Source organism: Acanthopagrus latus, chromosome 4, assembly GCF_904848185.1.
Source record: "Acanthopagrus latus isolate v.2019 chromosome 4, fAcaLat1.1, whole genome shotgun sequence".
Taxonomy (NCBI): Eukaryota; Metazoa; Chordata; class Actinopteri; order Spariformes; family Sparidae; genus Acanthopagrus; species Acanthopagrus latus.
This window is the reverse complement of record NC_051042.1, coordinates 11,966,195-11,978,090: the sequence shown is the minus strand read 5'-3', so window position 1 is coordinate 11,978,090 and position 11,896 is coordinate 11,966,195. Positions and strand designations below refer to the sequence as shown.

At 39.5% G+C, this 11,896-nt stretch overlaps 1 protein-coding gene across 23 annotated transcripts in view; it reads right to left on the bottom strand.

Moving 5' to 3' along the window:
• Nucleotides 1–33: 33 nt before the first annotated feature.
• Nucleotides 34–11,896, bottom strand: part of madd (MAP-kinase activating death domain) — a 56,149-nt gene continuing 44,286 nt past the window's right edge. For 9 of the 23 annotated variants that reach the window (XM_037095859.1, XM_037095856.1, XM_037095850.1 and 6 more), the window contains 5 exons: nt 11,679–11,785; nt 9,043–9,051; nt 8,405–8,474; nt 4,924–4,970; nt 34–3,093 (listed from right to left, as the gene is read on the bottom strand). In XM_037095859.1, the coding sequence (XP_036951754.1) occupies nt 2,980–3,093; nt 4,924–4,970; nt 8,405–8,474; nt 9,043–9,051; nt 11,679–11,785 (347 nt within the window). In that variant the 3' untranslated portion in view covers nt 34–2,979. The remainder of the gene's footprint in view (nt 3,094–4,923; nt 4,971–8,404; nt 8,475–9,042; nt 9,052–11,678; nt 11,786–11,896) is intronic. The other 14 variants (XM_037095858.1, XM_037095857.1, XM_037095853.1 and 11 more) reach the window with 2 other exon arrangements.

The following is an 11,896-nucleotide window of genomic DNA, read 5'->3' as shown; positions in this document are numbered from 1 at the left end:
TTTCCTTCACAAAAAGGACAACGAACTACACTGAACATTATTTGCGACAACTTTATTATATTGCCAAAGCTGTACATATTCTATAAATACTTTGTCAATATCTGGAATACTTACACCTGACATCTCATTTCATTTATTCCCTCTGGTTACAGCAGCTGGCTCATACAATGACAGAGATGAGTTGTAATAATCCAGTTTTAAAAAAGAAAAATCCTTTTTAACTTAAGCAGAAAGAGCTGTGTCCCACTCCCACCAACCAAACCAGCTTCAGCGCTGCTTCAGATCGACTTCAGTCGTATTCACACCGTCACATGTGGTGTTATTTGTTAACAGAACATCGGCTTCTTAACATCCTACTGATTATTTTCCTCTGCACAGTTAAATTACTCAAAATACAAGCAAGTCTGAATCAAAAAAAAAAAAAAAAATCTTCCAGTGATTGAGCTGTACCAATAAATATTGCTGATCTGGAGAAAACTGTCCACCACATGAACGCACGTGCACACACATACTCACACACTCACACACTCGTCAATGTGAAAGTTAATGGGCCAGCGATAGGACCAGACTCAACCGCTCTTTACCATCACAGGACAGGGAACAACATTAAGACTTGACGATCTCCTCGGGGAGCAGATGACCACAGCTGTAGGCTTCAACACGTCTTGACACGATTCATCACGGGACACAAAACCGCTGCTGTGAGCGTGGAAGAGTTTGTACGTCTGTCACAACACCAGTCTGTGATGGCAAAGCAGGTGTTTCTCTTTGACTGCTCACAGAGTGCACACCAGAACCTGACCGAACGGCACCAGAAGTTCCCCATGTTTCATGAGTAAGTGAAGTCCTTGAAGTCCTGGTACGAGCAAGAATGTGCCCCATGTCTTCAGCTTCTCAACTGATATTTAATTGAATACCTTTGCATTTTGTACTGATGGTCATACAAGGTATGCAGGTATGTTTAACTACTTTGTGGCCAAACAATCTGTAATGAAAATAACAGCTGGATGCAGCCTTGTGACTGCAGGACGCACTGTTGCATGGATGTTATGAGATCATGAAAGCTTTATGCCGATTAATTTTTAACGAATTGCATTTCCTAACAAACCGGCTACTGGGAGAGACTTACATTTTCTTTTACTTATTTCTACCTTGGTAGATTTGTTATGTCTGTGTTTTTCTGTTTTTTTAATTTCCAGGTGCAGGTCAACAGAGGCACAGTGGAAGAGAAGTCACTATTTCTGACTAAGGCCATCAGAAAATGTGACCCTGAACCTGGAAAGGAAAAAGAAAAAAAAAAAAAAGATAACCTGTTTTAAACTTAACTTGTTTCCAAACTTACCGCTAATGCAGCATTCAAGAAACGTCTGCAGGGTTGGAAGAAAGAAAAACACAATTCCACGCCAACATTATTTCCACTACGATCCTTGAAGACACGTCATGTTAACAGCCGCACTTAGCTTGTTTTGCAGTGTTTAAGTATTTAAGTTCGTTCGTTAACATGGAAAACTAGATTATATATGTTTAGAGATACTGACTGACTGAGGTAAAATATAATTAAAATCTTAGTTCAGCAACTGCCAGCTACAAAAGTTAAACAGCCAATATGCAACATCTTTTTTTTCTCTTTTTCTGCAGGTATTTTTAAGTAGAACATTTCCTAACTTGTTTGAAAGACTGAGTGGCATGAAAAACATCAACCATGCAGCAGCGCCCCCTGCAGGCACGTGTCTGACAATGGTGTGTCACACGACTTGTATTGAGTGAATTCAGTCACTTGACCACAGCACTTCCTGCCTTGTTTACAAACACCTGCTGTGACATCACTGATAGGGGGTGTGGTCTGAGTGCAAAATGTTCCGAAGGTCACACCTAAAGAGCATCACAGCAGCTGGGGTTTCTCCTTTGTCGCTCATAGTTCAGAAGACAAAACTTTAAAACAAACTCAAGTGATCATATTCACGGCAATCAAAATGTACTATAGAAAAAAAAAGTTCTTTCTTACATTCGTCACCCTGTGAACGCCAGTGAACTTAAGAAAACCTGGCTCTGGCAATGGCTAACTACTTATTAAGTATTGCACATCAAGCAAATCAACAATTTGTAAGATTTTTTTTTTCCAGAGAAATGTACAGTCAATATATGTATATATTAAATAAATACTATATATATAGAAATATATATATAATATTTATTTTTTTAAATCCTCATAGTAACATGCAATTGATAACAGCAGACCACAGACGAGAAGTTTTACAGTAGAACTAGAACAGTAATTCAGCCTGGCGGGCAAGAGAACACATCTGAGAACACTCACATTATTTTAGGGTTCAAACACTTTGAAGAAGCGTTTACATGCGGTGCTCTGGTGCAGTATACAGTAGCATTTTCAGTATGGGATGTCCTGCACTACGAGAGGGTCTCTGGATGCTTCACCAGATTTCAACTTGGACAGACTGGAACTTTACAGTAACCACGGATCACAGAATAACTCACACAGTCGTATGGAGACGGGGTAGGAGGGCGGGACGCTACTCTGTAGTGACTGATCAAGGCTGTGCACGGGACCTGCATGCACTCTTCGCCTCGAGGCCATCCCTCACATCTCCCTCCTTTCGGTAAAAACAGTTGGGTGTTGGCGGCGGGAACGATAGAAGACTTTCACGCTGAGGAGAGGAGCCCGAGGAGAGCTGCGTCTCCTGAGTTAAGGAGCAGGCAAACATTAAGCTAGTTGGTATGATCACCAGGACGACAGCAATGAGGAGTATTTACACGACATCACAGAGCAAACACGGCTACACAACAGGGTTGAAAAAAAAGGGGGGGGGGGGGGCTTGTATATACAGGAAGAGGGGAGCAGGGGTTGTGTGCTTAGAGTAAAGTTAGGGATTGTCAGAAGTCTCTGGTTTTGGAGCTGAGATGCCATTTCAAGTAGAGAGGCACACCGAGGACAGAGGGGTGGAGGGCGAGGGGTGTGGACTAGCTAGGAAGGGGTCTCGGCGACAGGATCTTGGGTTTTCCGTCCGCCTCCTTCCCCTTCACTGCCGCCACGTAGGAGAAAAGGCAGAGGACGGAGTAACAGATCTGATGTGCCTGTTGAGGGAAGAAGGAACCGTGAGGAGGGTGATAGTCCAGGTGTGAGGAAACATCTGTGTAGAATTAGCAGCACAAGGAACAGGCCTACAGAGGCTCCCCTCAGTCTAAATACTGCAGGAATGTGGACTGCTGGATACTTCGGTATTCAAAGGTACCCTGTGACCACTAATAAGTAGGTAGTCAGCTGACTGTGTTTGTCTACACAGGATGAGTATCTCAAAGTGCAGCTGTGCCATCTTTTCCAGATGCAAGTAAGTAGTCGCTGATCCTGCTTTTGATTTCAATAATCCAAATTAGCACATCGACCATAGGACATTATGTCATAAAAAATTTGTAGAATAGTTCATAGCAAGAGACAAAAACATTTTTGATCCCGTTTGAATTGTGCCATGAATTACACATGATGTTTGTTAATTTAAAAAAAAAAAATTCTACAATTTAAGAAAAAGTTTGTCATGAAACTAATGAAATATAAGACGTGAAACTCTGTAATTATATAGACTATTGAGACTACACAACCGACAGTCGCATTAGTGACGTCGTCTCGTTTAACCAAAACTCGCGGCTCGAACGCTGTGGAGCTGTCCTCGTGTATTAGCTAGCTGCTCAACCTTCACATGACTTGACCAATGAAACGATCTAACTTGTGACTGTCGGCCATGTTGGTGTTGGTAGTTGAACTAATATGCTTTCGACAAACTGGGACTTTGTCAATTTAAAAGATCATTTTGCAAGTCAACAAACATCGTATGCTTAATTCAATGCACAATTTAATCTGGAAGGAGAAGTTATTGGTCTCTGGACATTACCCATCATACATATTTGTTTCTGAAATAAAGTCCCATGAGGGAAGCCAGAAGGGGAGAGTCTTCGCCTCTCTATGCAGTAATGTTGTCTATGAGTGAAATCCTGCATGGTTTGTATCGTGCACTCTGGAATCATGATACACATTCCTGCTGCCAGTTTCACGACGCTCTGCTGATGGTTGGTTGCAGTAAAGTGCTAAGAAGCGAAACAATTCACTAAAAAGAGAAGACTACTATCGAGTAAACAAGGATGTGAGCAATTTAAACTCCTTCAAAATAAGCTCTGCAAATGTTTTATGAGGAAGGAAATGCATTCAACGTGTTTGTTGGATCTCTAGGGTACACGCTGTGTGTTTTTGTGAGAAACACTGAATGGAAACTGAACTTCTGTTTACAAGCTGACCCCTTAAATCTGTGTGCTCTTCATGCTGTATTCTTAAGCTGCAGATGAATAATAAAAGCTTTTTAAAGTCACCCATTAGCTCCAGGTAGTGCTCACAACAGTATATTGCTGGTCATTAAATGTGACTAACTGTCTAGTCTCACTGCCACTAAAACTTCTTCATTTTGTCATTTAGAATTAAGCTCCAAGTTAAAGTGCAACTACAGTATGAAGTGGAGACTCTCAGACTGCAGTGGACCTCTTTTATTCTGCAGTTAAGCTCGTAATCATTGACACACAGGATAAAACGACAGGGTTATAAAACTATTACACAGGATTTTATAACTCTAGAAAGCCTTCAAACTTGTCGATGTATTACTCAAACTGGATTTTTCCATCTACGAATCAACACCAACACCACTGCAGACCTTAAACCCCAACCGTCAAAAGGTGCTGTAATCCTTTAAAGACCAGAGTGAGTCAAACCGCTGCTCCACAGTGGTGTTGGTGTGATGGTTACGGACACAAATGTCAAAATTTAGCGAGGCACATTTCGGCCGTTCACACATTGTGACTAACTCGTTCTCTACATGCACTGGAAGGAAAGGATTGACTCTGACGGAGGAAGCGAGGACTCACCATGGGGGTCTTGTACTTGTGGATCACCACTTCTTTAGTTTCAGGAACTATGCCGGTGCAAGAGACAAAACAAAGAATTCAAAGGCAGCAGGAACCTAAATGAGTTACTGTGGGGAGCTTTGGGGGTTACAGGGGTGGAATACAACAAGGTGTGAAATGGGATGTGGGCCAAGAAGAGTCCACCTCAACAGTCAGGAGCACATTTAAGATTGGACAGGGAGGGCGACAAGGGCAAGAGTGGCTTGTGTAATTAAGATTTAAACAAAATTCAGTTGCTAAACCCTGGTTATGTTTAAATATTTTAAAAGGGACCTTGTGCTTTGCTTATTTTCTGTCATACACTTATAATTTTACTATGTCAGATTTTCATTAACGCACAATTTTGGGTCATCTGACTGTATTTATTTTCTACTATATTACATTATTCTTCCTTCTTGGAATGCACTGTTCTAATAGTTTTTTCCCTACTAGCATTTACTGGACTTCTTCAGAAGGCACAGCAACTGCACAAAGAACAGGGACACGCTCAGTCTATTGGTAGTCAGTTGATTTACCTCTGACCAAGACTCTGATCTGGATCAGAAAATGTTTTCTAGTTTTCTTCTAATGTCCTCCAACAACTTTGCCCCTGTTGTCTATCTTTTACAGAGTTTCCTGATGGGCAGACAGCTTAAGATGTTGCTATAAGTAACTTTTGACTGCTGCTAATGGAACTTAGCTGCCATTAGCTAGTTAGCACAGTTAGCCGTGCAGTTTGCATTCCTATTAGCTGACTCTCCCCACTACTCATGAAAACCTCTTTGTCGTGGCTATCTAAAGCCTCTGTGTTAGAGTCAGCTAGCTAACAGGGCCGCCAGCTGTAGCTGCTTACTGAGCTAACTAGCTGCACAGCTAACTGAGTTTAACTAGATGAGCAACAAATTAAGCTGTCTGACCATCAGGAAATCTCAAAGACATTTTTTCAATGAAATTAGATCTGGTTTCAAAAAAAATATTTGGATGACGCCCAGGAGTGAGGTTCTGGAAGTTTTTTAGGCTTTTAAAGAAATGAAAGAAAAAAAAATCGTTTCCGACAGAAGATGAACTGCAGGGCTGCCTAAACAGCCAGTATGAGACAGATAAGGAGCTTTTTAAACAATGAATCATGCAAAGCTTCTCTATTGGAGTGCTCACTGACAGCACCTATTGTGCTGCCAATTAGCACAATAGGTCCCATTTAATAATATGAGTGTACGAATGGAGAGTGTAATGATTAAACTGTTCATCTGAACTGTTGGTGAGACGCTCATGGCCCAGAAAATGGTCGTCAAGTTTCAAATATGAAAAACAAAGAACACAAGAAACACAAGGGACAACCTCCCCTCCCCAAACCCTACCTCCCCTGTGAACTGAACGTTAAAAGACATCACAGAAAAGCAGCTACAAGTGGCCAAACTCCTTTGACCCAGGACCACGTCACTGTCCACAGGACAGATTGACTTTTCATTAGTAACTGTGAACCCATAGCAGAGATGAGAAGGCTGAGATCTGGACAGATGCGACATGTTAAACTGCTCAACAGCCCCACCACAGATCTCCACTTTCTGAGGTACACACTATCAGAGAATGATGGATCACATGAGAGATGGGGTCTGGGGTGATATCCGAAAATGAAAAGCAAGTGATGAGGGAAGCAGAGGAAAACTCATGGAACAAGAAAAGAAAAATATAAATGACTCAGTGAGAGGGATCGAGTGAGGAAATACTCTGCACAGTTTGAATAAGAAAGGAGAAAGGTGACAACACTTTACCTGCTGGAGAATGAAGGTTTTCATAGTGGCAAAGATGAGGGCAACATTACAAAAGCAGCACAGAGACACGACAGTAACCCAGCCTGGCTCAACTTCAACCTCTGATGATCACATACCGCCCCGTCATACTGGAAGTCATCTTGTTTCACTTGTAAACTGTGTACTTACCCTCAACACTCCGTCTACAGCACAAACCCTCTTTACTCTCTTCTCTCCATTAGGTGACTTGATATATTTGAATCTTTTTAATGATGCTATCTAATCAATTAAAATACGAGCTGGAGATCCTGTTCTAAGCATGGCTATTGCATTTGTGAAATATGTGACTGCTCAATTTCGTAAAACCTAGCAAATTTAGATATTCTCACTGTCAGTGCAACTAAATCAGGTGTCTTTTCTGACTCTATCAGAGCAATGAGATAAAACTGCTGCTTATTATTTGATGAAGTTTAATTAGTTTTGATTTGATTTTTTGATTTTAGCAACAAGTCAGATTATTGCTTTTGTGACAAGGACTTAAGGAGCAGAAGACAACAATACGTTCATCTGCCCCTCAATACTTTCCTACGTCTGTTCTCATCACTCTGCACCAAGCCCACAGATTCCGTCTATGTAAATATTTTAGAACAAATATATAATTTCATATCCTAAAACATCTAGGCAGTGTAGCTTTTTTTTTGCAATTACCACTTGAACAGGAATACATAGCTGCATTTTTTGGGAACTATTTTCTGCTGTGGATTAATACACATTTCGGGATCTGGTGAGTGAGGATAGCATTTGTGGGACTGTCAAAACAAACCACAACCTGTGTGTTCATAGTTATGAAGTTCTGAAGATCATTTGTTAGGGTTTTATTAACATTTCAGTGTTGATTATAAAAACTTATTTTATTCTATTAACATGTTATATTCTATCTTCAATAAATTTAACATGTGGTATTTCATAATTTTATTTTCAAAATTATTAGCGTATTTAGCATTTGTTGGCTGTTTTATCTTTTATTATTTCTCCTTCCCATGTTTAATTGGTGTCCTGTTTTTGTTTAGTTTGCTTTTTTTGTCATTAGTCATTTTTGTTTTCTAACACCCTGAGAAGTTCTATGAGGCTTTGGATACAAAGACAATATTTTTCAAAGGATATATAATATCCTGTTAAGTTGTTTTTTCCCCTTAAGTATTACTGTGTATTAAATTTTATCACGATATATGCTCACATTAAAAAAAACCCAGAAGAATTTCTACTTTTTTGTATGTTTCACCTACACCATTTAAAGGGTTACTCCTACTTACGTTTATTAGATTTTTATTTCATTTTACTGTACATTAAGTTATGTGACTAACAGCCTTTTTGTTGTAAAATGTAAAAATATGTAAAAAAGGCAGCCAGAGTCTCTGTCCTCACACTTCTCTATTATACTCTATTATATAAGACTATTTTCCTCACCTGCTCTATCCATCTTCATCTGATAAATAAAACTCGCTCCTAACTCCAAAGCTACTGTGTGATTCGAAGATAACTACGTCCTCTGAAGAAGTCATCACCTACAGACATCAGTGTCTCAGAGCTCCTTCAGGAGAGCAAGTATCCAATTTAGGGAACCCTTATTAACTCTCATCAATACATTTGCCATGGTGCTGAGTTACTGCCGTGCCGAGTACAGGCCTAGAATCAATAGATGGTGTAATTACCAAATTCCTCCAGGACAAAGACTCCCTTCACTGTATTGCACTTTTTAATGTGACTCAGCTCTATGAAAACCTAAAAACAAACAAAAAACAAACAAAAACAAGACAGAACATTATTAACTCAACAACACTGGATGAAAAGTGAACACTTCATATTTAAAAATTAACCATGTTTAACTTGTTTTATTCAGTGTGAGAGGTAAAAATAAAACAACTACACATGGAATGCAAGCTTTTTAACAGCTAACCAAAGAAAAGAAAAGCATACTATGAGAAGTTTCCATGATCAAACGCATACATGGGCGACGGTTAAATGAGGAGAAATGTATTTAGTCTGCTCAAAGCTCCAAACTAATTCAACATGACTTGTGTATTCAAACTGGAATAATTAATTGTTATATATTTAGATGTAAACAGCAGAGGTAGTTAAAAAAAAAAAAAACACATTTCTTTTAATGCTCAGAGATGCAGTATGAGCCCATATGATGCATACATGGAAGTTCCATATAAAAATGTAGACAAGGACACAAAATAAGATTTGCCAAACAGCTACGATAGTTTAAAGAAAAGATAGAGAAATCAAAAAGGAAAACCCAATAAGATGTAACTGCTAATAAGCAAACACAGCAGAGGTTGTGTACCTTCCGCTCCTTGCAGGGGGAGAGAGCATGGGAGAGAAATGGTTTGGATTATTATCGGACAGAAGAGCACAAACACTCAACGACACTCCTCCGAGAGGGTGCTATCCACAGGAGCCTCTTACTGATTCAAATCAAGAATCTAGCTAAAGTAGTTACCAGAGCCAATAAGAAAAACCCGTAACAACCCCAAAGACTAATGAAATAGGAGAGAAAAAAATTAACGAGGACTAGAGGTTTGACTAAGGTATTGAGAGCTGGATTCACCTTTGTTTTCCCGGACTTTAAACATCTCAGTCCCCCAGAGCCCTCCATGCCTCCTCCTCCAGCAACAACGGCTGGCACCAAAACCACTTGCTCACACAGCAGAAAAGATAAATGAGGGCAGTCACATGGACAGGAAGTCCCGATGCTACTGTGTTTAATGTCACCTCTGACACCATCTCACCCCCGACTTTAAACACTAAATCCAGTGCTGAGTAAACTCCTGCTGAGGGTTTGTCAAAATTGTTCCTCTAAAATACCATGAAAACTTTTCACGAGCTGAACTGAAAATACTTCCAATCTAACAACTGCAGCAAAGCTGCTAATGATATTTGTTTATTCTAAAAGTCTGGCACATCTTTGAGAAACTCATATCTCACTTTAATTGTATTTTGCTTGTCTGGTAATGAAAAAGCTTTTCCAAGTGTGACACTCTACCCCTTTGCAATATGAGTCCCAAAAATTGGGTTCAAAGAGCCCGTGGCTGCAGCAGGAAAAAGCAGTCAGTAATTATAACGGTGTTACTTTGTAGGAATCTCCAAGTCGAAGAGTCAATTTACTCATTTCATTAAAATACACTATTTCTGGCCAAGCAGTGAGTTTTGGTTTTAAAGAGGACTGGATTGTATTTTTGATGCTCACAGCAATGGAAAAAGTAGATTAACCTGTTTTGAGGAAAAACAAGCCTCAAACACAACAATGACATGATCACCTTTTAATTTGTTCCTAAGCAGCTGCTCATTTACGCATTCAGCAGACGTATTACTGAGCAAAATTATCATTCATGTGAATTCATGTTTCTGACCACTAGATATATCAAAACGATGAGCTGAGAGTTTCTAAAAGGGTCTGCAGAGCTCAGAGGAATCTGTGGGTTCATCAGTCTAACTTGGAGCAACTCCTATCAAATTACAGCTCATTCATAAACACCAATTATAATAAATTGGAATTGTAATCATTAGTTCCTCTTTGCACTTAAAAATTGTGATTTATTTATGTTCTGTCGGCCAAATTTGTAATATAGTAGTTATTAGTTTATGCAAATATAGTTGAAACAATTAGTTGATTATTCTATTACTCAACTGACAGAATATTGACAATTCAGATTCAAGGTCAAGTCTTTTTTTATGCACAACTGCCACAAGTTCACAGGTTTCAGCTACTTAAATGTAAATGTATGGTTTCCTTTCAACGCAAGCAATCTATTTTCAGTTGAAACTATTTGGTAGAGAGTTCAAATAAAAAAGTCTTTACAATGAGTCTGTGAACATTGTTGCAACAGAATATCTCAAAATCAATTATGTGAGCACCACAAATAAGGTTCTGTTCACCTTCACTGTAATGGGTTGAAGGCATACAAATCAAAGAGCCTATTATCTCTTGACAAGTATCTAATTTCATGTATCTAATCAAGTTTCTAATTCTTAAAATTTGGATGAACTGACCCCTCAAATGACTTCTGTTGTTGTGAAATCACTTTGAAGAGGTCTGCTGAATTACTTTTTGGTAGCTTGTCACTCCTTTGTTTTCTTGTTTTTAATTTGCCTCATGAGTAGTGTGCCAGCTGCAGCGGGTTCCTGATCCTTCACTTCTCAAACTATCACACACAGCTCATTGTTCAATCACAGCTTCTCATTCTAACCTGAAGAAAAAAAATGAACTTCAACTATGACTACCTGCATAGGTGTGAAGACAACACATGGCGATGTTCAAGGGTCCAAACTTAAATGTGGAAGTTGCTATTAAAATAGCCAATTATTAATGAAAAGTCTTTTTTCTCAAGGTCATCCGTCTTACCACTGATGCACAACACACACACACACACACACACACACACACACACACACACACACACACACACACACACACACGCACACACACACGCACACACACACACACACACATTAACACTTTGTCTCCTCCCACACAGTAAATGAACAATGAGGTTTCAGTACCACGGATGTCAAAAACAAACTCTTGTGGAAGGATGTGTTAATACTGTTTGTGGGAAACGCATGCATATGAACACACACACATACACATATAAACAAACAAACAAACACAAACTGAAAAAAGCAAATCCAAAAAAGCAAAAGCACAAACAGGAATTCTTCCTCTACAGGACAAACATCAGGTACGATTAAATGCCAATCAAACATGTTTTCAATCAACGCTAAAATTTTGACTACTGACATTTGTTTTAATGACAATAGAGGAAGACGTCACAGGATGAAAGGAAATGATGCAAACAGGAGAGATGAGCAGAAGGGTGGACAGAAGGATGGGATGAACTCTGAACCATCATGAGTGACTTTTATCATCATGCCTTGTGTGAGATGAGGAGCAGTTTCTCTGCTGTGGTACTGTTCTCTTACCTGGCTGTGCATGAATTTAAGGTTGATTCCTTCCAGCGTGACCTGCAGCAGTCCACCTTCACCAGTTTTCATGTCCTGGACGGGGAACTCTCCGCCCAGCTCTGGACCTGCAGGAAACCACAAATGAGTTTACAGCTAGTACAGATAATAAATCCCCCCTTCTCCCGAAAATAAACATTCAATTTAATAGGCTAACAAAAAATAAAGAAAAAAACTTT